The following is a 27,658-nucleotide window of genomic DNA, read 5'->3' as shown; positions in this document are numbered from 1 at the left end:
TAAAATTAACTAAAGTGAAAAATTCACTCTTTAGTCACACTAGCCACATTTTAAGTGCACAATGTTACATGTGCCCAGGGCCCTGGATAGATTCCATATTTTGTTATGAAAATTTTCCATTATCACAGAAAGTTGTATTGGCCTTATAAGTTGAAACTGTCATCCAAATTAATGGAACAGGTAGAGCCACTGAATTTTACAATTAATAAATGTTGATCTTTTTTTTGTCCATATTGCATTTTATTGTATTTAATTGAATATATTCTGTTCTGTTGTAAAATTAATGGCTTACTTTCTTTTCTCTTTCTGGTTGTAAAACAAATGTCTTACTTTCTTCTGTTGGCAAGTGTCTCTTCACTGCTCCTTGTGGTGGTCTTCATTCCATGCTTCTCTTTGCTCTGCTCAAAAGAACAACGAGGGCTTTGTGTAGGTGTTCTTACAGGGCGGCCACAAATCTTATTTACCTTTTAAATAGAAAACATTAAAAGGCAGTTAGAAACTGTGCTCCACCTTTCTGAGAATGTGATATTTCTTGAGGCCAAAACAATGACGTGTTCTTGCTTTCACCTCAATATTAAACTTTAATGTAATATATAGAACGTTTGTCAATTTTTCAGACAGAGGCAGGTAAATTATCTGTATAAAATGGCAATTATGAAAAATGGATGTCATAGACATTTATGTGGCATGCAGTATATCTGTGTAAGGTATGCAAAATCAGATAACTATGTTAATAAACTGCTTTATCGATGTAACATGACTTCACCAAAATAGATATTACGTATTTATGATTTATATGTACAACTAATCACATATGTGTCCTATTTTAAAATGAAATAATTTGCTGTTGAATATGTGGTCTTTCTCTAAATGAATTCTAAGGCCAAAAGTGAATATTTTTGTAGTTTTCTTCTTAAGATCCTTTCTTAGAAATGACGATGAATATTTTTAATATAAAGATCTCCTTTTATAATACTTCTTTTTCTTCTTTCTCAATCTGGTGTGATTTTCAGGGTGTTATTACAGTATTTTTCAAAAATAATTTATCCCCATGGAAAATGTATTATTTCTTTAATGCTTATCTAGTAAAGATCTCTGTATAATGTACATAATTATCATAGTAAAAATTAAGTCATTAATTTACCATGTAAGCATCAAAAAAGATTTACATGATACCTTGTATAATAGAAAGGCAGAGTAATATAATTGAAAATACATAAAAGCATTGCCTGGAATCAGGAGACGCTGGTTCTTGTCTTAATTTTTACTTTTTTTATACTGAGACCTTAAAAACATGACAGAACCTCTTTGAATGTGATTTCCTAATGTGCACAAGGAAGAAGTTAGAATAAATTATTGCAAGGTTCCCTTAAAGTTATAAATCTCTTTGATTTTCCACGTAATGAGTATTGAAGAAGCTATGCATCCGTTTCATGTATTTTACCCATATTTATTTTACTTCTAGTATTTGCAAAGCACATATATTAAATGTTATAACAGGGAAAATATAAGTAACTAAGGTTCCTCCTAATAGAGCTTGCAAATTAAGAGGAAAGAAATAAAGGAATCCTTCCAATCATCAAAATCCAAGTTGTATGTGTCAAAAAAGTGAAACTGACAATGGATGTCAGAGAGAGGTGGGATCCTTTCCGAGTGGGGGTGATGGGTAAAGAAGGATATCAGCAAAGTCTACCCCAGGTCAGGCTACTACCCATAGGGATGAGACTTGGAGCATCTGTTGTGCCTGGATACATTGAGGTTTATTTCAATTCAACCAAATTAAAAATAAATATGTGTTGTACCCTACTATGTTAGATGCTACAGATACAAATATGAATAAGGCACAGCCTCATATACACAGTTGAGATGAAAGTTACACGGGTAAAATAACACTTGCCATATAACATGGCAAGAGCAACCCATTACATGGATGTTAATAACATTGTAACTCACAGTTATAGTAACTACACTCTGCATTTGGTACAAGAAGTACATGGTGTGAGAAATGGGTGTAGCAAGAGGTAAGGCTGGCATGAAAGACATAAACATGCCATCGTATGACTGGATACCGAGCTAAAGGACTTGTGATAGCAAGTGGAATGCAGGTAAAAGGGTTCAAGCAGGGAAAGCGCTGCTTCAGATTTCCACGTGAGAAAACGCATCACCGCAGCCGTGCGGATAGAGGGAGAAGAGAGGTCCTTCAGCAGGCCCGTGGAAAATGTCAAATGGAGAAGCAGTAAAAAGGAAGAAGTAGATTCCAGAGATACACAGGAGGGATGAGAGTAGCACTTGGAGACAGAGTTGATATAGGATTTTCTCAGAACAAAGAACAGTGATGACGGACAGAGGAAAAGTCCTCAGAGAGTAGGTGCCGGAAGACATGAGGCCGGCATAGACAACGGACAAAACTTTGCTTTGCTTGGAAAGAAGGGATCACGCAAGGTAACCACAAAAAGAAATTATACTTAAAGGGTAAAGTTGGAGACAAGCTTTTGGAGGGCTTTAAATGCCAGGCTAAGGAGTTTTAGATAAAAGCTCCTGATGATTGCTGGATGTAAATAAAACGCCACTGCTGAAGTTCAGCAAATGCATGAGGCCGCACTGCAGAAGTCAGGCGAGAGCAAGAAAACTATTCAAGGCAGGTAAACTGTTAATAGACTTTTCAAGTAGTCCCCAAAGAGAAATTTTAATTTTGAACTGCCGTAGGGACAGTGTTCATGAGTTACAGGTTTAAGAGAAGCAAAGTCAACAGGGCCGGGCCAGTGACTGACAGTGAGAGGTAAAAGTTGTGTAAGGACAAGGTGGTAAAAGGCCCAAAGTGAATTTCCACTTTGAAAAGTAGTGATAGTGAAGGATACGTCTATTAGCCAGGAGCTAAATTATTCACAAAGAATGGGGGAAAGTATGTTCACAGTATGTTCATCAACAACTCCTAGTAACAAGAACCCAGGGAAGACGATGTCACTTGATAGTATATGTAAGTGGGGAGAGTAAGATAGTTTGGTCACACCACAAGACATTTTGAAATAAAGAAGCAAAGAGAAAGGGAAACAATCTATCATCATGATCCAGTGTGACCTGCCATAGGGTTTGAGGCAAGTTATGGAACTTCTATGTGTCTTACTTTTCTCATCTTTGAAACTCAAGAAAATAAAACCACTTTGCAGTTATGAGTTCAGAGAAATCTTATCTCATCCTGTCCCTCCCTGGTCAGACCCAAGACTCTAACTGCTACTGAACAGTTTTCCTGGGAAGGCAGATGGAGAGCTGAAAAACACCAGCCTTGCAACACCTTTATCCCCGTTATCATCTTTGCAATTCTTTTTTCAAATACAAAAGAAAATGCTCTAGCCATAGACGTATAAGGTATCTGTGAATGTATCCAAAGATACAAGCATATAGAGCTGATTCTAAAAAACGCAAGTACATTTCAAAGCCCTTATATTTGTTGACTTGCTATCAGGGAGCTCGACTTCATACTTTATTGAAAAGAAATGGAAAACCATCTGTTATCAGGACATTAGCCTGTCACCTTAGCTCCCCTGAGGTGAGCCGATTTGGGCAGCACCTTTCAGTACTAGTACCTTCTTGCTATTGAAAAAACCTTCACACTTACATTGACAATTTTTCATCTTTGGCTTATACGGCAATTTCCTTCTTAATTCTCCTCCCCGGTCTCTACCATTTTCCCCTGCAATCAGTCTGAAGTGTCTTGGAAAAAATTGTTTTCCTCCCTAATGCTTATCTTCTTGGGCTTTCAGTTCCTTCCTGGGCATCCCACTGATTTTCAAGTTCCCATCTCACCTTGAAATGACTTTCTTAGTTGCTCCTAGCCCATATCACTTCCACCACTCTGATCAAGTATTTGTTTCAACAACTGCTTGTCACTTAGCTGACCTTCCCCATTCTCACTGTAATCTCGACACTACGTGCAAAAGCACAGACTTATCTTCAGAGCCTCCCCCATCTGTGTACTCGGTCTTACTCAAGTCTTCAGGTTTTCAAAGCTTTTCACAAAAAAACTTCGTAAAGAATAACTTGTTTATTTTCATTTCAAAAAGCAGAGCTTCTGTTTCTTTTTGTTTTTGTTTGTCACCCAGGCTGGAGTGTGTGATCATGGCTCACTGCAGCTGTGACCGTCCAGGCTCAAGCAATCCTCCCACCTTGGCCTCTGGAGTAGCTGAAGTATAGGCGCATGTCACCATGCCTGGCTTATTTTTATCCTTTTATTTTTTTTTTGTAGAGATGGGATCTTGCTATGTTTCCCAGGCTGGTCTCAAACCCCTGGCCTCAAGTGATCCTCCCACCTCGGACTCCCAAAGTGCTGGAATTACAGGCGTGAGCCACCGTGCCTACCTCAGGGTCTCTATCTCTTTTGCAATAGTACTTTCTAAATGTTTATTAATAATAATACAAGTTGAAAAGCAAACATGATTAGAATATTACAAATTGAAAAGCAAAAAATACAGAGGTAGTTCGGGTGATTATTAAGCAACCTGGGTTAGAGGAGGCGGCACAGACTGGCTCCACAGTCCCTTGTATAGAAGGGTAACTGATTGCTTCGCTTCAGGCCACATCTAGGATGCTTGGTGTTAACAGAGAGGCGGTTAAAAGGACCACATAGGCATGAGTCTTCATTCATGCTTGATGATAACAATGACACATAAAATAAGAAACAAGGTAGTTTGTGGACAAATGTGCTGTGCTCCATTGTATTAAAAAACTCATTATATTAAAAGCTAATTTTAAACTATCCAGAGGAAACATACTATTGGTAATTTTTTCAATTATAACAACAAATTTGAGTTTATTTTCTCATGTTCAGTTCCCTTATGATTCTCAGAAGTAATTTCTAAAAGAGCTGGCTGACTTTAGGGGTAAAATCTGTTCCCACAAATCTGTTTTTCTCTGTGTTGAAGAATTACAACACAGGGAGAAAAGTCCATGATGTTAGTTTAATTCCAATGAGAACAAATTTAGGAAAGAAGTAGGTTGGGTCAGATCACTACGGGGGCAGAGGTAATGTACGACATACATGACATTTGGATTTGGTTTTTCAGACTGTAATACTATATATATATAATTAAAGGGCAAAGGAATAGAATTATCAGAGCCCTGTTTTAGAAATATCTGTTATAATCATTGCAATCAACAAGCAGATCGTTCCAATAGGTGAGGTAAGAAAATATCGGAATAAACTCAGAACCAGTGAAATCAGTGAAGGAAAAGGGAGAGCTCTTTAATGAGTGCAATAAATGGCATTTGACTAGGGGTTGATTCCCTATACAAGGTAAGAAAGAAGAAGTTAAAGCTGTTGTTGGTTTTAAATCGATTACGGAGCCAGTCCCTGGTATGTGAAGGTAGAAGGTAGAACAAGTTTAGTGTGTGGTGTACCTGTTTTTTGGAGGGAGAGATTACTTCTGATTTTGAGCTTTAATTTTGAGGTAATTTGTGAAAGACAGTTTTAAATAATCTATTGGAGATTAAAACCAAGTTAACAAATAGAATCGCCTGCATCGAGCCAAGAGTTCAACCCATGCAAATAGATTAAATCTTAAAATGTATATAAAATGTAACTGTTAGAAGGAAAGTCTTTCAGATGCAGGAGAAAGAGAACTCAAATCACACACTGTTCCCACCCCACAGAAAAAGGAGGAGGAGAAGAGCTTCTTCGATGTTGCTACATTTATATCAATAGAATTGAAAAAATAAGTAAATAAAAATAAGTGATTACAAAATATTATGTCCCAAAACTATGGAACAACTGACATCCAAATAGTAGATAAGCCACATTCAAGTAGATATGCTTACAAATAATTCCATAAACCAGGTATGGAAAACATAAAAGTTACAACCGTAACACCGCTTTTAAAAGACTAGTACATTCTAGCATTGCAACAAGGAATATTTATAGGAAGTTATAAATTATTAAGACTCCATCAAGCACTGCCTCTAAATAAGTTACCCATAAGTAGAATTCTAAATTTATACAAGGTGCCCATTTCTTGGGGAAAACCAAATAAAGCAATGTTAAGGTTGGGTAAGAGAGAAAACACCTACTATCTCTGCTTGGCAAGATTAGGGGTGTGTTGACACTATGGTTGGAAGAGTAAAGAAGGTCTTCTGTAAAAGTGTTTACTTGGAGGCATGGATTCTTTTAGTTTTCCACAAGTTGCTTCTCCACATGGATTTCTGCTAGCTATTGTCACAAATGTTTCCATTCTAACTCACATTATATGTCCATTCTAACTCATACTATATTTTGAATTAAGGAAAAGAATAAGGAGGAAGAGGGAGAGGAAGGGAAAGACAGGGAGAAGCAAAAGTATGTTTAATAATCTCCTATTGGCCCCACTGTGAACAGAATCTTGAGTCCACGTTGCTATTTTTGCATGCCTATATATTAAACCACCAGAGGGCGCCTCTGCATTTCATTCCTATTCATAATTATTAATTAAACTTACTGCATGGGTCCATTTAAAAGCATTTAGTTCAGGACTCTTAAAGGAAAATCCAACCTGTAGGCCAAAGTGACAAGTGTTTAGACACATGAAATCTTCACCAAAATCTAGTCTTTTATGTAAAACCACCAGGCTGAGGCTGCAGTGCCAATGTAGTCAAATGAGAAATGGAAAACCAACCTGTAATTGTAGGTTAATTTGTCCACACTGAGCTGTCTCAAAATCAGGAATAGAGATACTGAGAACTGACCAAGGATTTCAACTATTTCCCCTTTTTCTCTTTCTCTTTTTCTTTCCTTTCTTATTTCCAGTTTTAAAGACGCCTTTGTTTAGAAAGTTCGAGGACTGAAAGCCAAATCAAGTTTTGTTCTTGTTAGCTACAGATGACAATCTCAATCAATACGGTGAGCCCTTATTATCGGTAGGGCATTATTCTAGTCGATGGGAACATAGCAAGGAACCTTCTCTCTAGGAGCTTATAATCTAGTGAGAAAAGTAAAATTATAATATTAAATAGACAACTTTAGATCTTGATGGATGTTATCTAGTTAAAAATGCATCATTGGTAGTGGAATGGGGTCGAGTGAGGGTGGGGTGCTTCAACCAGGTGGACAATTAGTTTAAATACTATTTTCTACTTGCTTGGAAAGCAGTATTTAAATTATGTTCTGAATAACATTAAGAAGCAGCCATGGAAAGATCACGTGGAAAGCTTTACATGCAGGGAGAACAACACTAAAAGAGAAGAGAAAGAAAGAAGGCCACTGCAACTGAAAAACACCGCATAGTGCTGGGGAGCATACCGGGAGGAGGCAAGAGGCGACTGGCCAGACCATCGGTGGTTTCCCACATGCTCTACCAAGGGCTTAGTTTATGTTCTAAGTGGGCTCTGAAGTAACTAGGGAACTTTGAGCATAGCAGTAACATGATCTCTTTTATGTTTCAAAAAAAAAAAAAAAATCACACTGCTGTCATTTGGAGGGACGTCTGGGCAGGGCATAGAAAATGGACAAAAGACTAGGGGAGGCGGCTCATGCCTATAATCCCCGCACTTCCGGAGGAGGCTGAGGCGGGCAGATCGCCTGAGGTCAGGAGTTCAAGACTAGCCCCGGCAGGGCACAGTGGCTCACGCCTATAATCCCAGCACTTTGGAAGGCTGACGTGGGCGGATCACGAGGTCAAGAGATTGAGACCATCCTGGCCAACAGGGTGAAATGCTGTCTCTACTAAAAAAATACAAAAATTAGCTGGGCATGGTGGCGCACACCTGTAGTCCCAGCTACTCGGGAGGCTGAGGCAGGACAATTGCTTGAACCTGGGAGGCGGAGGTTGCAGTGAGCTGAGATTGCGCCACTGTACTCCAGCCTGGCGCCTGGCAACAGAGCAAGACTCTGTCTCCAAAAAAAAAAAAAAGACTAGCCTGGCCAAAATACAGAAACCCCATCTCTACTAAATAACACAAAAATTAGCCGAGCGTGTTGGCAGGCATCTGCAAGCCCAGCTACTCAGGGAGCTAAGACAGAAGGATTGCTTAACCTGGGAGGCGGAGTGAGCCAAGATCGCGCATTGCATTCCAGCCTGGGCAACAAGAGCGAAACTCAGTCTCAAAAAACGAAAGAAAAAAAAAAGAAATGGACAAGATAAAAACAGTGAATCCAGATATGAACTTTTGAGTGTATTTCAGGGAATTGATGATACTGCCTTTGCTAAAGGTGGTCTATGACGACCGAGAGGCAGCTGGAAGCTCCGTGTATCTGGATCTATCTTTTGAAGGAGGAGACAGCAGAACTTGGGGGTGGATTAAACATAGCAAGTGAAAGAAAGATGGATTCATGAATCTCTGGTCTTTTGTCTGAAGCAACTGGGCACATGAAAGTATCGTTAAATGAGATAGAGAAGACTAAGGGAAGAAATCTGGGAGGAAATTAAGTCTGTCTTGGACATGTTTGGCTTCCTATGACTCACTCATCCAAGAGGAGCTGCCCAATATGCTGTTAGTTACCTGAACTGAAAGCTCAAGGGTGACATCAGGTAACTTACAGAAATGTGGTTTTCAACAGCAGGCAGCTGGATGAGCATAGAGGAAGGACCGTGCTGAACACTGCTTCTTGGACATTCCAACATTTAGATGTGAAAACCAAAGGGTGTTAAGAAAGATTCTGAGGTGAAGCACAAGCAGAAGTAAGAATCTCAGGACAGCGGGTTATCTCAAACTACAAATGCAGAAAGCTTTTCTTGTTTTGTTTTAAAAATGAAATGATTAAATGTGTCAAAAGCTACTGAAAGTTCAAGTAAAATAAGGACTAAAATTAATCATTGGCTCTAATTAGAAAAAAACTATCAGTGATTTGTGGAAAGTGTAGTTTCAGCACAGAGGCATGGAAAAAAGCACAGTGATCGGTGGGGGTGCAAGAGATAAGGATAAATAAGAAATACACAAACCGTTCATGGAATTGCAGTGAAGAAGGCAGATTCATGGGGGATAGCCTAGAGAAGGGATGGAATCTAATGAGATTCTGCTCTGTTTTGGGACAGTAACCATTACCACACGATTTTATGCTTAATGTAGAGACCTCGTCTCATACGATTTGATGCAAAATACTTCTATTGCAAAACAAGCAAGACAACATTTTCCATAGTGTGGAAGTGTCAGGGAGACATGTAGTTTAAACACAAAACCTGAATTTGAAATCCCTTTCTTTATAGTATTATCCGAGGTTGATTAGAATTGTATTCACATGCTTTGAAGGTACTAGATCACCTAAATAGAGATTTGGTAAAGAGAAAAATAAGAGCAAAAAAAAAAAAAAAAAAAAAAAAAAAAAAAAAAAAAAAAAAAAAAGAGGGAGAAAAGTAAGTACATTGAACATTTTCATAAGATAAAGTGATTTGGGGATTAGAAATAAAGGAGTAGAATGCATTTTATTCTAAAATTAACAAAAATACGCATAAGTGCATCACTCCTTTTTATATTATCTGTCTTTTTACCGTGAATGTTTACATGGTAATTTTATATTCTTCTTTTGCAATTAAAATTGCATTGCAGTTTCCTAAACCATAGATCAATTCTGTGACTATCATGTCAATAACTGAATAAAAGTAATAAAAATAGTGGAGTAAGTAAGCTGGAATGTTAGGAGATAATGACCATAACGTGAGATATCTGACTTGCAGATTTCAGAGATAGTGCAGGTATCGGTGCTGGATTTGGGAAGGCAGGAGAGATCAGACACACAGGTCGGACTCATGATCTTGGATAACCCAACAGTCTTCAGCTCCTGATGGTCACTGGTATGAACAGGAAAGTAAGGCTTAGTAGACTTGATGCCAGCAGTCAGGGCATGCATATTCAAAGATCTGGGAGTGGCTGGAGGGTCACGGGAGCTTGCACATCTGTGGAGTCAGGCCAAGCCCTTGGCGGCAGTCAGCAGGATGCTGACTCACCAGGGCAAACAGACAACTGTAGGTTTCACCCCTCAGAACATGTACTATTGACCTTAATCCATTCACTTGCAAGCTCTGTGCATCCTTTGACATTTGCAAAACAGACATCTGTAATTCACACGCAGCTGTGAGGGTTTTGTAAAAAATAAATAATAAATAAATACATTTCTAAATGTAGGATTTTTTTTTCTCTTAAAACTGTGTGAAGTACTATTGATAATGGCAATACAAACTAGAACTGGACCTAAAATACATTTTGACTGCTCTCTAATTTCTTATCTTCAAGGACTTTATAATCTAGTTAGGGAGGTAGGATTTCTAAGTATGAAATGAATTGATAAGTATATAAAGTTAACTTCAATACAATAGAAACAACATCTTATTTGGGTATAAAGCATGTGCCAAAGGAATGCCGTAAGCCATGAGTGGTATAGGAGCCAGAGAAAGCCACTAGGAACCAGGGTCATCAGGGAAGTCTTTAGATAAACCCTGAATTATTAGTGGAAAGAAAAGACAGGAATTCCACCCTGAGAGCAAGACTATGCAGATGGGGTAGAATTCCAAACTGTGGCTATTAATTTGGTTATACTCAGGAAAACTTGAGGCAATCACATTTTTAAATACGGTCTTCAAGAACGTATAATAATATTTCTCATGTGAATGTTGAGCTTTGTGACATTTTAAACCCCTCAGTTACATAGCATCACAAACTACTAGACTCTTCTTCATCAAGAGAAGAAGGCCAGCCACTACGATATCAATATTGAGGTTGCAAGAAACCACAGAGAAGGAAAAAAAAAAGCCACCGGGATGCAATTTAAGATTAGGAGAATGTGAGAGGCTATGTAATATCACTAGAAATGTAAAATCAAAATTCAACAATTTCATTCATCCATGGTTGTAAGAATCCTAAATTGAAAAAGTAAATATTTTGAAAAATAATAACTCATTAAAAGGAAAATGGAGAATCAATCAATATGGCCATATTTTCTCTATTCTTCCAAAGCTGAAAATGTATGAAGATGCTTTAGAAACAGCACCAGCTAGGGGTTTTAAATGTGCAAGCAGGCTGGGCACAGTGGCTCATGCCTGTAATCCCGGCACTTGGGGAGGCTGAGGTGAGCAAGTCACCAGGTCAGGAGATGGAGACCATCCTGGCTAACACAGTGAAACTCCAACTCTACTAATAATACAAAAATTCACCAGGCGTGGTGGTGCATACCTGTAATCCTAGCTACTCCAGAGGCTGAGGCAGGAGAATCGCTTGAACCCAGGAGGCAGAGAGGTTTCAGTGAGCCAAGACTGCACCACTGCACTCCAGCCTGGGTGACAGAGCGAGACTCCATCTCAAAAAAAAAAAAAAAAAAAAAAAAAAAAAAAGCAAGCAAAGGCAGCTCTGCTTTCATCAGGTACCTTGCTTTTTATTTCACTTTCCCTCTCCTGCATTGGAATTTCCTTTACTCAAGAGTGAGCTTTCACTAGCTCCTCTCAGAGAGATGCAAGCGCTTCCTTGATGACTTTCTCTCCAACATTCTCTCGGCTCTAATCCTTCCCTCCAGTTCCCGGATTAATCTTCCTAAAGCGCAGTTCTGATCACACTGCTTCTCTGACCCAAAGCCTTTGGTGGCTCTTCCCATCTCCTAAAGAGGACCAGCCAAAGCGTTTCATGAGAATTTACAGCTGAACCTGGAAACGTCCCAGCACTCCTCTTGGGGCATCTCCGCTTCAGCTACACTGTGTTCATCTCCAGAGTCACCCTGTACTTTTCAGTCTCTACTTTTCTTTTTTTCTCCTTGCCTGTTTCCATCTTTCAGGTGCGGTTAAAATATCACCTGTGAAATTAAATTGCTCTCGATCTCTCCACTTGAGGTTATTTATCAACCTTGCCGGCATTTGGTTCGCGCATCCCCATAGGATTTGTCCTATGGCAGTGTGGAGGAGAGCAGAGAAGTATTTTGTAAGGTCGTGTTGACAGTTGTTCCCAGTAGCTACCAATGCCTCTCGCAGTCCCCAGAAAAAAGCTAACAGATGTTTATGGAAATGAATTAATACTTTTCTTCTCAAATACCTCATTTGTTGGAAATAGTCACGTGACAATGCAGGAGACGATTTAAATGCCTCGTTTCCTTGAGTACTGAAATGTAATATGTTTTCCTTCTGTCCACATGGAGGCCTTGTAAGTTTTTCCACCTTTGTCATTGCTCACATCTACTGACCTATAACTAACATTCCATGCACATTCATGTGCCATAGAGTGCACAGTTAGAAAGGCCGTTCAAACAGACTGCTGACTGGAATTTCAACATATTTTATAGACAAATGCTTATTATTCAGAATATGTAAAAAACTAAGAAAAAGGTAACCAAATAAAAAATGAACAAAGAATATGAATACATAAGTCACAGGAAAAAAATGCAGAAGGCAATAAACATATAAAAGCTGATCAGCCTCGATATTTATCTTTGAAATTAAAAATGTAATTTTATCCAACCAATTAGAAAAACATTTGCATATTGACAGTATCAATTGTTGGCCAAGGTATGAGGAACCAGAGAGTCTCTCGCGTTATTGTGAGAGTAAACTGGTAAATCTTCTAATGAGGTGAAGGTGGGGGTATTGGCGGTTTTATGACATTTGTAAGTGTATACTCTCTACCAAGCAGTAATTCTCATTAACTATAGCTCCTCTAAAGAATCAACTACACTTAAGAATAAGGAGGCATATACAAGGAGGCTCAAGAGATCATTTGTTTTGAATAATAAAAAATTGAAAACTAATGCCCATCATTCTTCAATGACTATGTAATCGAGAGTATGTTATATAATTTTTATGTACTTTGTAATCTTTAAAAAATAATCAAGATGGGCCAGGCATGGTGACTCACGCCTGTAATCCCAACAGTTTTGGAATTTGAGGTGGAAGAAACACTTGAGGTCAGGAGTTCAAGATCAGCCTGGGAAGCAGAGTAAGACCTCATCTGCACAAAAATTATTTTTTTAAAAACTAGCTGAGCATGGTGCTGTGCACGTGTAGTCCCAGCTACTCAGGAGGCCGAGGAGGGAGGATTGCTTGAGCCTAGGAGATTGAGGCTGTAGTGAGCCCTGTTTAAGCCACTGCGCTCTAGCCTGGGTGACAGAAAGAGCAGGAGAGGCCCTGTCTAAAACAAAACAAAACAAAACAAAACTTCAAGATAATTTGCGAGTAAGAAAAAGAAAAATGCTCAGTAAGGTATAATTTATGGTATTTATATTAAAATACCACATATTTCTGTTGTTACAGTTATTTAATCATATAAATGAATTTTAAATGTCTAGAAGGGCACATAATCCCAAACGGTGGGTGCTGACGGAGAAGGGAAAGCAAACTGGCCAAAACCCAACCTTCTATAACCTTATCCTCACATTTACAAACAAGATATCTACATTTTATTTTTTGTCTGACTCTACCAAATTAGTATTACTCTCTATCCATCTCCACCACAGATTTTGTCACTTAAATGTCACTTATTTCAAGAATATATCCAGGAATTAGTATATATAAATGTTTTAAAATTTAGGTACGTTTAGATATAGATATCCATACATATACATACTCATATTTTATACACAGAATTATATCACACATCCTGGTGAAAAGAGAGGCAGAACCTGTCTCTGGAGGCCAGGTTTGGACACCAGGCCAAATTAACAGCTAACTAAAACAGGGAGGAGGAAGCAGCATTCTATAAGACACATCTACCAGTGTGCCATGACACTTTACCATTTGCCACAGCAACACCCAAGCATTGCCACCTCTTTCCACAGCCATGACCAGATGACCCAGAACTTACTACCCTTTTCCTAGAAATCTCTGCATAAATCACCCCTTAACCCGCATGTAATTAAAAGTAGATGTAATCATGACTGACAGAACTGCCCTGAGCTGCTGTTCTCAACATACTGCCTCTGGGGCAGCTCTGCTCTGCAGGGGCAGTCACAGAGCTGGGACACTGTCTGAGCTGGAACGCCCTGAAGCTGTAACATTGTCACTTCCATAAAGCTGTTTTCTTCTACCATGGGTTGGCCCTTACGTTTCTTTCCTGGGCAAAGCAAGAAACCCTCCCAGCCTAAGCCCCAGGTTGGGGCTCACCTGTCCTGCATCACTGGGTTCTCATTGTTTTAAATGCCACAGCCTTTTCTTATTATTTTGCTTGTTTCTCCAACTCCCACCTTCCCTAGTACCTCCACTCACAGTTTGCCCTTCCCAGATAATCAGGTACAGCAAACCACTGACATTCTTTTCTGTCTTCACCATGTTCACATGCCCATGTACTTTTCACATAACCACATTTACACACATTTATACACATATCTATTTCATAAATATACATGTATCTATGAAATAGATATGTACATATATCTATTTCATATATATGTATATAATCTAGATTTCATGAAATCATATACATATACATCTATGAAATTTCATATATATTCATATATATCTATAAAATTTCACAGACACATATGTATATACCTATTTCATATATGCATATTTTTATAGATACATATGTATATATACACATATATACATATATATCTATTTTTATATATACATATATACATATATATCTATATATTTCATATACATATATACATATAAATATATACATATGTATATATGTATCATATATGTATATCATATATGTATGAATAGATATACATATGATATACATATATACATATATGATATACATATACATATATATGTATGATATAGATATATATATATGATAGATATACATATCATCATATGTATATCTATCATATACATATATACTTATATATTTCATATCTATTTCACATATAAAATATATAAATATATGAAATAGATATATAAATAGATAAATATGTATATATCTATTCATACAATATATATGTATATATCTATTTCATATATCTATTTCATAGATATATACATAACTATTTCATATCTACTTCATATATAAATATCTATTTCTAAACATAAAAACAGTATATTTAAAATGAAATCATTTACAAAAACAGGACGTTATATGTGCCTCTATTTGTTCCACTTTCTCAATCTCATAATACTATGTAAACATCTTTTCATATCAATGAATAGAGTTTGAATGCATTACCTATGAATCTGGCATTATCTTCACTGGGGTGTGTGTGACTGTACCCTAATGTATTCAACGTTCCCCCACTGTTGAACATTTACTTCTTTCCAGTATTGTGATCAGAATGTTGCTGAAAACATAAACATCCTTCCTCTGCATCTTTGAAAACTAATAATGCTTTCATTTTAATATAATAAGGTCTCAAGAATTTGACTGTTGAGTTAAAATCTATAAAATAACTCCAGGCTAACCAAGGAGGGAGGGGAGTTGCCGGTCAGAGAATAGGACTGAGAATTTCAGAGGCAGATAGAGTCTTCATAATTATATTACAAAATTAATCAAGCTTACCATGGAAGGAATTAGACCCTGAGAAAATCATGTTACCACTGAGGTTTTGAAAGGTTATTCTGAGGCTCTGAGGTTCGATGTTTATTCTGGTGATGGAATGGGATGGGGCAGGGGGGAGAGAGGGGGGTTGCATGAGATTAGATTAACTAGGACACATCTACCTGCAATCATCCAAGCAAGAATATGATAGCTGGCTACATAAAATAGTGACTCAAACCTATTTGAGACATATTTAAGTTATAAAATCAATAGGAATCAGGATTGGAAATTTGATGGGAGGTAGAGTAAGTGTCAAGGATGATTCCTAGGTTTCTAGGTGGATGTACTAAAGAGTAACCAGGTTAGGGAGACAAGACCATGAGTTCAGTTCTGGATTTCTGGGTTTTAAAGAGTCTTTGTGACATTCTAAAAGAAAGTGTCAAGTGGAAGCCCATAGGTACACAGGTCTGGTGCTCAGACATTTCTTGGATACAAATAAACAAGGTGGTAATTGAACCTGAGAAATCAATTTCTACCAGGTTGATGTGACAAGGGTCTCTAAAGTGACTCTAGGAATAAACCACTTTTTCTGTCCCAGAAGCCTGAAATCATCAGAGGTAGAGAATATGAGAGGAAAGAAAAGGAGAAAAGATATAACTGACCTCCACATTCTGTCTTATACTAGGAAAAATGGAAAATAGTGAAAAGAAGATACAGTTACTATCATCATCTGGCCAAGTCTCACTCTTCAGGCATTCGAGAAAGTACTTTAAAGGGGGTGGGACACTTTCTTACTTATTTCAATTTTTTCATAAACATAAACTTAGTGGTTTTATCTTAAAATCTTGCTTTCTTGTAGTATAATATGAAGGTTTGTGATTGATTGATTGATTGATTCCAGAGTCTCTCTCTGTCACCCAGGCTGGAGTGCAGTGGCATGATCTCAGCTCACTGCACCCTCCACCTTCTGGGTTTAAGTGATCCTCGTGCCTCAGCCACCTGAGTAGCTGGATTACAGGTGTGCACCTCCATGCCCAGCTAATTTTTTAATTTTTAGTACAGCCCAGGTTTCGGCGTATTGCCAGAGCTAGTCTCAAACTCCTAACCTCAGATGATCTGCCTGCCTTAGCCTCCCAGCTGGGATTACAGGTGTGAGCCACTGCACCTGGCCTCTGCTGCTTTATTTTTGTTTGTATTCATCCATCTCTTAGTTTTAACGTGATCTCTTTTTTTTCTCAACAGCCTTAATATTTCTAAGATGGCAGATTAGTCAAGTGTGACTAGGAGTGTCCTTCATTGTCTCCGAACAGGGTGACAGTGGTTCTGTGACACCCCTGACACCTCTTTGTTCTAAGGCTACTCAGCTGACGATCAGTGTATGAGAAAGCCAATAGCAAAGTCAGGGGACACCAGGCAGTGGGGTGGAAAGCTTTTCTGTATTATCTGCTGTCCTGGCTTACAGAGTAGGAATTCCGTATTTTCCAATGTGAATAAAGGACACTCTACCAGAGATTACTGATGACTGTAATGTGCATTTTAATTATATAGATTATATTGTTTGTTGATTGACAAATGATAAATATATCACTTTCTAATCCATATTACATATTATGAATATTTAAAGTATGAATCATTCATATTTCTACCTAGGTTAGTAAGAAACACCAATATTTTCAAATAATATAATAATATATATATAAATAATATATATATGTGTGTGTGTGTGTGCATATATATATATATATATATATATATATAACCACTAGAAACAACTTTGCTTTTGGTGTACACTTTTAGCTAGAGAATCCATCTTAATGTTCCTTGTGAAGATTATAATTCTTGGTGTATATGGATAAAACACTGAATAAAATGGTTGGTTGGTGTAAAGCTAAAAGCATAGCATCCAGACAAAGACATTTGTCTGAGACATGTTTACTCTCATCTCTTGGGAAATGAACCACTTTTAGAAGGTCAAGATAATGTTTAGTCCTATTTTCACATTGCTTCACCTGCAAAAAATCTAATTCAATCAAATGCACATAGACTTTTCAAAGGGATTCAGTTTCTGAATTGTGTTCTTAGAGTCCTTGGTGAATTTTAGCATGCCTGACTCTTCTTTAATGTGGGGGACCCATCTGAGGATGCTTACAGCTGAAAACAGTCTAGCTATAAACTTGAAGCTACTCAGCCAGATACCCAGCCACATTCCTTTCAACATCCCCCAGAAGAAATTTGCTGTGGCCAAAATCCCAAACAATACACAATTATTAAAATGATCACTTGGGGAAATGATGACAGGTACCTCAGAGTAGCAGTTTTCAAAGTGTTTTAGCAGAAAATCTGTAAGTTGTCCAGTCAAAAATGGGCTTCTTGGTTAAATATACACTGGAAATGTTTTACTTAATATAGTTAATGGGTACCTTCAAATAGCAGGATTTTTTAGAGCCTCTGACATGATCTGCATGGAAGCCACCCGCAATTCCCTCTAGGAGATAGCTATTGTGTGCAGACTTTCTCTGAACTTAAGATCATGCAACATTTTTTTCAAAGAATCTGCTGACATTTAAATGAACACTAGTGACCTACAAAAAAAAATGCAGTTTAAAAACTTCTTTAGATGAACCACGTGGATTCTGTAAATGAGAAATAGACCTGTACAATATAAAGGCATCTACTTTGTCAGTGAAGCCTCATTCCTGCCCCAGGCCCTGGGCAGCTTGGACTGTCTTAGAACCCAGCCAGTACATGAAACAGAGAAGCCCAAATGCCTGATTTTTACATTCCTGAATTGAGAAGTCAAAGATGAAAGGTGTAGCATGGGAACACTCCCAGAACTTCTTACAGTGGATTATATACACCTCTACCAAAAAGCGGTTTTAACATTTATTATTTTTCTCTTGCCCTTATTTCCAATAACCTAATTTGAAAAGCAGGACTTTTGATGGGACTTAAGATAACTGCAGATACAACATTAATAATGTCAGAGTGTTTATCTGCATAAAAGTTTAAATAGAAGCATTCTGCGCATTCATTAGAAGAATCATAGATTATCACAGTCGTCTTGCTGTGCTCTCATGGAAGATATGAAGTATTCGTAATTTAAGATTCAATAAAATATTATAAATGCCTGAAATCTAATTCAGAGCATTAAATCAAGAAGTTTCTGCTGTGGCATTTGAGGTCATTTCAGTTTAACAAATATTGCCAGATATTTTAAGAAGCAACGGAGATAAAGAAATGAAAAAGCCTAGCAAATTCTCTGGATAAGCTTCCAGTCTTGCTGCTGAGGTGGACATAGCAGAAGAATGTTCAACACAACATGAGGTTAAGAGGAATGGCTGAAGTCCTGCAGGTACTTTAACAGATCTGGAACGTGAAAGGAAGGGAGAACAAGTCAGGAGACTTGAAATGAGATTGATACGTGACAAGCGGTGGTATCACTACAAAGGGATGCTATGGGGCTTGTATTTTTTCAGACAGATACAAAGAAGGTCAAGGTACAGACAAAAAGATCAATTTGGAGACAGTCGCTATGGTCCAGGCAATGCATGATAAAAACCAGATTTCTTAGGTTGATGGTCAGATACTCATTGGGGAATTATATATCAATCAGAACTTGAACCCTAGGGATACAGCGGTGAGCACAACCAACATTCTCTTGCCTTTGGGCATCTGCAAATCAATATAAAACACAGGCAATAATAGCTGCCTTTGTGAAAAATGCTGTAAAAGAGGAATTACAGTGTTACAGTTTACATTACAAAGTTACCCAACCTTCTCTACAGAGGAAAGCTTCCCATAGGTAGTGGTACCTAACGTGAGACAGAAATGAGTAGTAGCATTAACGTTAGCTAGATAAAGGTGCTTGGGAGGATGGCCAAGGGAGAGCCTATTTCATTCAAAAAACCAACAAGAGTCAAGAGAGAAGACCGAATGCTGAGGGAACTAAGAGAAGTCCAGCATGGCTGGAGCAAGGGACTATTACAATTGGTGCCAGACAAAGGGAAAGTGGTAGTAAAGGCCAGAACGTGCAAAGCACTGAAGGTCAGTATAAAGGCTTTTAGATTTCATTCTAAGCCCAATAAAAAAACATTGGAAGATTTTAAGCATAATATGTTTTATCTTTTAGAAATATTATTCTGACTTCCGTGTGGAGAGTAGATCCTGGATGCTAAAGTAGCCTTGGAAAAATGAATTAACCTATTATAAGTGTCTGCAGTGTAGCTGCATGCCAGTTGTGCACACCCAACGTCCAGCAGCGCCTAGTCACCGAAAGCACTCAATATACATTAGTTTAATATTCAAATGAATGTATAAAATTATCCTCTTAACATTTATCAGACTCAAAAATTTCTTAAGTAACAAAAACAGTTTTTCAGGATCTGAAAGTTGACCACCCAAGGGGAAAATAGACAAAACCTTTGATATATGAGAACGTTTTTTTCTCTGAAGGACCTTGTAGTGTTAAAGATAAAATGTTTCTAAAAACATATTTAATATGTCACCGTGAATGACAAATTAAATGATGCTTTATTCCTCTGAGTCTCCAAAGCCTCAAAAAGAGTATGCCAACAGAAAGAACAAAGCTATAGGTAGAAATTACTTGCTGGCATATACTAGTTTTCCATTTGTATGAGTCAATTTTCAAAAGTATACATTGTAACTTTTTAATAACACTTTTATTGTTATATAATTCACAGAACATAAAATCCGCCCTTTTGAAATGCACAATTCAGTGAATTTTATTATATTCACAGAGCAGTGCAACCATCATCATTATCTAATTTTACAATATTTTTGTTACCCCCTCCAAAAAAACCCATATTGCTTTAGCAGTAACTCCCCAGTCCCCTGTGTGTCTAAGCCCCTGGCAACTATTAATCTACTTTCTATCTCCATGAATTTGCTGCCCTGGACATTTCATGTAAATAGACTCTTACAATATGTGGTCTTTTGAGAGTGACTTCTTTCATCAAACATGTGTTAAAATAATGAATGAGGAGGCCATTAGACTGAGGTGGTATCAGCTTTCTAAGCTCCTACATAAACAAACAGAAACCCAATTCAGAGTAAACAGTCATATCCCAGGAAAACAATACGGAAACGTAACCAATCAGAAACAGCCAAGGAATCTCTAACTGGGACTTTAAGGCTATGTCTCCCCTTTATCAATCACATATTGCCTTTGTCTTATTTCTGGGAATACCTCATAAACATTTTCCCTCACACACCTTCAGTGAGGTCCCAATTGCTCGAGGTCTGGCACCGCTCAATTCATGAACTCCTGTCTGCTCAACTATACACTTTAAAATTTTAATATGCCTAAGTTTATTTTTTAACCCATAGTTTCAAGGTCCAAGAATATTGTAGCATGTATCAGTATTGTATTCCTTTTCATTGCCAAAAAATATTCCATTCTACATATACAGAACACTTTATGTATCCATTCGTCAGCTGATAGACATTTAGGCTGATTCTAGTTTTTGACTAGTAGGAATATGCTGTGATGATCATCTATACGTGTTTTTTGTGGATATATATATATATTACATTATCTTGGGAGTATACCTTGGCATGAAATTAGCTGGGTCATATGTTAACTCTAGATTTAACTTTTTGAGGAACTGCCAAAGTGTTTTCCAAACTGGCTGCACCATTTTACATTCCCTCCAGCAATGTATGCATGTTTAGATCTTTCCACAGCCTCACAAACCCTTTCTTACTATTTATTTTTGTTTTCATTGTTTTTTTGAGACAGGGTCTCGCTCTGTCACCCAGGCTGAAGTGCAGTGCCACGATCATGGCTCACTGCAGCCTGGATGTCCCAGGCTTATGTGATCTTCACACATAAGCTTCCTGAGCAGCTGGGACCACAGGTGTGCCACCATGCCTACCTAATCTTTATTTTTTTTAGAGATGCTGTCTCCCTATGTTGCTCAGACTGGTCTTGACATCCTAGGCTCAAGCAATCCTTCCACTTTGGCCTCCCAAAGCACTGGGATTACATGCTGAGCTATCATGTTCAGCTTGTTTATTTTTTTTTAATATAGCCAATCTACCAGGTGTGAAGCGGTATCTCATTGTCTCGTTGTGGTTTTGATTTACATGCCACTAATGACTAACAAGGTTAAACATCTTTTCATTTGCTTATCAGCCATTTGTACAGCATTCTTCGGAGAATGTCTATGCCCATCTTCCCCTGGGTTAATTTTTAATTGATGATTTCTAAGAGTTGTCTAATTGTATTAATTAGTACCTGAATGTAAACATGAACTTAGATAGTGTCATATATTGACAGTAATGCCATTGCTGATTTTTAAGCAAATGGATCCAATAATTCCACTATGCTCTTGGAATTATATAAGTCAACAATTTTTTTCTAGTTTTCTATTTCTATTATGTTTCATATTCAATTTTTATATTTATTTCTATGATTTTTTTATCTTAATTTATTGTTACATGTATGTTGTTGCTAGCTGGCACATTCCTAACTACAAGATACTTATTATGGATTGCATTCTTTATTGTTATTAAGTACATCTTTTCATTTCTTGTTTTTCTTTTTCTTTTTTGTTTCTGCCCTTTATTCATCCTCTGGGAACATCATCTTCAACTCTCAGTTCCCACATTCGCAGCATGCTACATTTGCTCAATTATCTCATGATTTAATGATTACTCCCCTACTTGGGGCATGGAGTTAAATGAATTTCAAGCCTCTAACACTTCCAACAGAAAAGTCCCATCCATCATAAGCAACATATTTTCTTGAGACCTTTTTTTCTCAGTGTGTTAGGTCAAACTATAATTTCAAAAAAAAATTAAAAACATGACTCTAAAAATACGTAATGAGCAGCTGTGAAATAATTTTTGTTGAATTTCTTAATGAGGGAACAAACAGAATAAAGCTGCTTGAAAGGTGAATCCCGGAGATTAGCATTATACTCCTTACAGGAAGAAACACTGGGATATTAATGTTAGATTTACAAAATGATTGACATTTTTCAGACAAAACAATAACTTTCTGGTTTGTTTTTTCAGTGAGACAAATATCACTTATAACTCTATGGGACAAAAATATTTGCTATTTAACAATCTTCTGTAAATCAAATCTAACTCTACAGATTTTAGTATGGTCTGTAAAGTGACAAAATGGTAAGTAAAAAAGAAAAACAATTACATGTACCTAGAGATGGCTCAAGAAGCTTGCGTTAAATCATTGAAGAGTATAAATAATAATTTTTCCCTCTTTTCAGGTTTTGGATAATTTTTCTTAATAGTTACTACTTTATTGTTGAAAATTATAACTACATGTCATTTGGAAATATGGGCAGATTGTTTTTAGAGTCCTTCTCCATCCAATTAAGAGGATAAAGTTTTCCTATTCTTAGACCAAAACCTGAAGGTAACATTGAAATGCACAAATCCTTCCTCCAACTGTGGTATCCAGCATCAAACATCTACTGCTGATCTGATGAAATGAGTTTGGATCATCTCTAAATCAGACTATACATATCGGGCCTCTACTATACAGACAAATGTTACTGAAGAGTTTAATATATGTCCTAACACTGACTCTATCAAAACCTACCATGCACTTTTCCTGGCTTTCTATTTACATTTTCCTTGGGTAATCTTTCAACAAAAAGTACCTTATCTGCTTATTCTAGTGTCCAAATGAACACAGAGAGTGGCTAAAAATAGAATAAGTAGAATAGCAGGCCCAAATTTTTTTAAGTGGGAGGTACTACCTATCTGAAAAGATAGTTGGTAAAGAGTTAGATGAAAAATTGAAGACGATGGACATAAGTAGAAAGATATCCAAGTTCTTGAATTGGAAGAGTTAATATTATTGAAATGTCCAGTAGCTGAATCCATCTATAGACTCAATGCAATCTTTATCAAAGTACCAATGACATTTTTCACAGAAATAGAGAAAAAAAATCCAAAACTTTGTATGGAACCACAAAAGACTAAAATAGCTAAAGTAATTTTGTATAATAAGAACAAAGCATCACACTACCTGACTTAAAAATATATTACAAAGTTATCATAAACAAAACATCATGGTACAAGTATAAAAACAGACACACAGACCACTGGAACAGAATAAAGATCCCAGACATAAATTTATACATCTCCAGTTAATTGATTTTAGACTAACATAAGACCTGAAACTGTAAAAGTACGAATAGAAAACATGCGAAAAAATGTTCTTCACATTAGTCTTAGCAAGATTTTTTGAATATGACCCCAAAAGTACAGGCAACAAGAGCAAAAATAGAAAAATGAGGTTTCTTCAAGCCAAAATGCTATGCATATCAAAGGAAACAATCAAGAGACAAACTACGGAATAAGTGAAAATATTTGTAAACCACTCATCTGTTAAGGGCTTCATATAAAAATACATAAGGAACATAAACACTCAATAACAATAAAACAAAAAAACAAAAATGGCAGAGGGCCTGAATAGACATTTCTCCAAGGAAAATATATAAATGGACAAGGGGTATATTTTAAAATGTTTAGTATCATGAATCAACAGGGAAATGCAAATTGTAACCACAATGAGCTATTATCTCTAATCTGTTAAAACGGTTATGAATAAAAAGACAAAAAAATAAGTCTTCTGAAGATGTGGAGAAAGGGGGGAAACCTGTACACTATTGGTAGGAATGTTAATTTGTACAGTTATGAAGAAAAGCATATTGGTTCCTCAAAAAATTAAAAATACAACTATCATATGGCATAGCAATTCTCCTTTGGGGTATACATTGAAAAGATATGAAATTAGTATGTGGAAGAGATATCTAAATTCCCATGCTTAATGCAGCACTATTCACAATAGTCAAGATACAGAATCCATCTAAGTGTCCATCAATAGATGAATAAAGAAGATGTCAGATATATACATATGCCTCTGTACAAGCAAGGAAACTATCAACAGAGTGAAGAGAGAACCTATGGAATAAGAGAACACACACACACACACAAACACAGTGGAATATTATTAATCCTTAGAAAAGAGAAATTCCGTCATTTGCAACAACATGGACGAACCTAGAAGAAATTATGCTAAATAAAATAAGTCAGGCAGAGAAAGACAAACATTATATGAATCTCATTTTTATGCAGAATCTAAGAAAGTCAAACTCATAGGAGCAAAGGAAATGGTGGTTGCCAGGGCTGAAGCTGAGGACATGTTGGTCAAAAAGTAAGAAGTTTCAATTACATGGGGAGAAGGAGTTCTAGAGATCTATTGTACAGCATTGTGACTATACTTAGTAACAATGTTATACATGTTAAATTGCTCAGAGAGAGATTTTAAACATTCTCACTAAAAAAATGTGCATGTGAGGTGAAGGATATCTTAATTAGTTTGATTTAATTATTTCACATATATCAAAATATCATTTTGTATACCATAAATACATATAATTTTTGATGATTAAAAATGAGTTAAATGAAAAATTGTAGAAAGACACATGGTTTATGTAGTATCAATCTGGAGAGCATTACCCCACAAAGTAGCAGGGAGTATTTTCAGAACTGCTGAAAGCATGACTGATGCACCTGAAGAACTATTCACATAAAATTCAATCAGAAATTATTTCAGAAAAATTCAAAAGAATCACTAGGCATTATTAGAAATTTCTTATTCCCAAGAGACAAACAGCTCATAATATTGAGATAAGAGCTTTATTTGCTCAAAGAAACTTCAATAACTCAACAAAAGCAAATGCACACTTGACACGTAACTCGATTAAGGAATAATCGAGTTTTCTCTTTTACATTTAGAATTAAATGGAAGTGAGTAAGCTGGAAAGGAGGAAGATGTCAAAAAAAGTGGCAGAATTAATACCCTTTGAATACTTAAAGGCAAAGATGGCCAAGACTTAGTTCCTATCTTCACATTACATTCTAGTCATGGGTGACAGTTTAAGATACATATAATCACTCACCACAAGGATAAACTTTCCAACAATTTGAATGTCCACAAACATGATGGACCACTCTTCTAGGAGACCTTTGCCCAGATTCTGCTTTATAGAACTTCCAAAGTTACAAGACATTTAATCATTTTTCCTCTCTCAGGAAATTAGGTAGAAATAAAGAACTGTGATTATCAGTCTTTAGTCTCAATTCACACCACAATATTTATCAGAAAGATAAAATTACAAAAGAATCATGCAACATTTTCAAAGTTCTATGAACTGTTTACACAAAAAGTGTTCAAACTTGTTATCTGCCCTTAAAGAATTTTGGACTTGCCTCATAATGAGGCACAGAAGTCTTCCTTAGCCCTGAACACTGCTAATCACCTCGGGAGAGGTTCCACCCACTACTGTCAACACTCTGCTAGCACAGCCCACATATGCAGGGTCAAATCTCCAAAATAAGAAGGATTCAGCTCTAATCAGGCATGTGAAGAAAATTTCTACCAGCAGAGGCTGAAATACCACAAAACTACCTTACAGAGTGTCATATTTATGATAGATGAACAGAAAATCAGTGTACATTAAAATTACCCTTTGACTTGTCTCTAATCAGAAAACATCTCATTCCATATCTGAAAAGAACAAAATGATGCTCGCATTAAAAATAGAAACCATTAATTGTCACTACACACTTAAAATGGCCACATCTGGAGTAAGAAGTTCCCTAACACTATTTAGTGACCAGAAGTCGGTGGGAGAAAACCTTTAGAAATGATTGCCATGTAGAACTGGAGCTAGACTGGATAACCTTCCTGTGGTCTAATGAATCTTCCTTTTCTTCTTTATTAGCTTACAGTGTTTTCTGTAAATCAAAGTCAGCCCACTTTGATTGGATTCTTTCCGAGCTGTCTTTCACACTAGTAGCGTATATTCTCCCCTCTCAATTCTTTAAAATTTAATTATTATGCCTAGGCCTTTTCTTTCCCTTTGTCAGTTCCCAGTCTTATTCCTCAGAAGAGCCATGTACTAACTCACAAGTTCAATATCAACCCACCACATATGTTAAACAAAAATTAGGCAAAGGTAAAAATAATATCTTTCAACACTACTAATGTGTCTTTAATGAAATTTCATACAACCACCCATAAGCTTTGTCCACGAGGTGGCTTACATATAACCTTTGGTCACCACCTGCTACCTTGTGGCAGCCAAGTTCAAATATGTGCATGAATGAAAGCTCCCCCACCAAAATAATTTTTATTTCAGAAAGATCTTGTCAGCTTTTCATGTATTGTAGAAACTGGAGCAACCCTAGAGATTCTACTTATTCATTCTAATTTCTTCTTTGTCTAAAGTTCATACATTCTGATTTGTGTCATGGTCAAAAGAACACACTCTATATACTCAACATTAATTTCAAAATAATTTCATCCATGTTTGAACCTCTCTGGGAACCAACTCTGGTATCATCATATTTCACCCTAGGAATGAGGATGTCCTTTCTTTAGCCCAGGGGTCCTTACCCTCAGGTCTGTGGCATCACAGGAGTTGTAAAATCACTGAAATTATACGCAATATTTTGCATGTGTCTGTGTGCCTGCTTGTGTTATTTTTCTAGGAAAAGGGCATATTAGCCTTCTTATGATTGTGAAAGCATCACGGCCCTGAGAAACTGATGCTCTCTGCCACGTCTTCATCACTCAAGAACTCCCACAGTGCACTAGATTGACTGACACTAAGCAAATGTCATGACTTTTGTCAAGTTCATGTGTGATAGTTACTGTAGAATGCATTGCATTTAGATATCTAAATTTAAAATATCTAAAATTGCAATAGCATTGTATTTTAATTAGGTTACTTTGGCGACTGAGATTTTGAGAATTCTTCCCTAACCTTTTTTGTTCTCTAGTACCTATTTTTACAAAATCTCATATACATTGATATTTAAGGAAAATGTGTATCACATCATTGGATAAATTGGACAAAATTAGCCCTTTGTACTAAATCCAGGCTGCTATTTTAACTTTTGTTTTATTAAAGGTATAAACACCTAAAAACACTTAATAAATTCACTGTTTACTGTCTACAGATTCAGATAAGTGTCTGAGGAAGTGTACAGAGGAAGTGAGGAGATATTAGTTTCCTTAACAGCTAATTAAAGTATGTTAGTATGCATTATACAATTCACTTTAAAGCCATTTTTAATCGATTTTATTGATAGAATTATATAGTGATTCTAAAGTAATTAGAATACAACCAACTGAATCTCTACTAATATTACATTGGTAGAATAGGTGAAAACTTATCTATAAAAAAAAATAGAATCGGACTTTTGTTGTTGAAAATTATGTTTCTGATCCCATCACAGA

The 27,658-nt window shown here is 36.7% G+C and overlaps 1 protein-coding gene across 2 annotated transcripts in view; it reads right to left on the bottom strand.

Moving 5' to 3' along the window:
* Positions 1-27,658, bottom strand: part of GPC5 (glypican 5) — a 1,400,898-nt gene that overhangs the window by 1,084,056 nt on the left and 289,184 nt on the right. For both annotated transcript variants that reach the window (XM_017543578.1, XM_037743888.1), the window contains exon 4: positions 331-464. In XM_017543578.1, the coding sequence (XP_017399067.1) occupies positions 331-464 (134 nt within the window). The remainder of the gene's footprint in view (positions 1-330; positions 465-27,658) is intronic.

The sequence above is a fragment of the Cebus imitator genome, unplaced genomic scaffold, assembly GCF_001604975.1.
Source record: "Cebus imitator isolate Cc_AM_T3 unplaced genomic scaffold, Cebus_imitator-1.0 Scaffold158, whole genome shotgun sequence".
Classification (NCBI taxonomy): Eukaryota; Metazoa; Chordata; class Mammalia; order Primates; family Cebidae; genus Cebus; species Cebus imitator.
The sequence above is the reverse complement of the archived record's forward strand: the minus strand, read 5'-3'. Positions and strand labels throughout refer to the sequence as shown.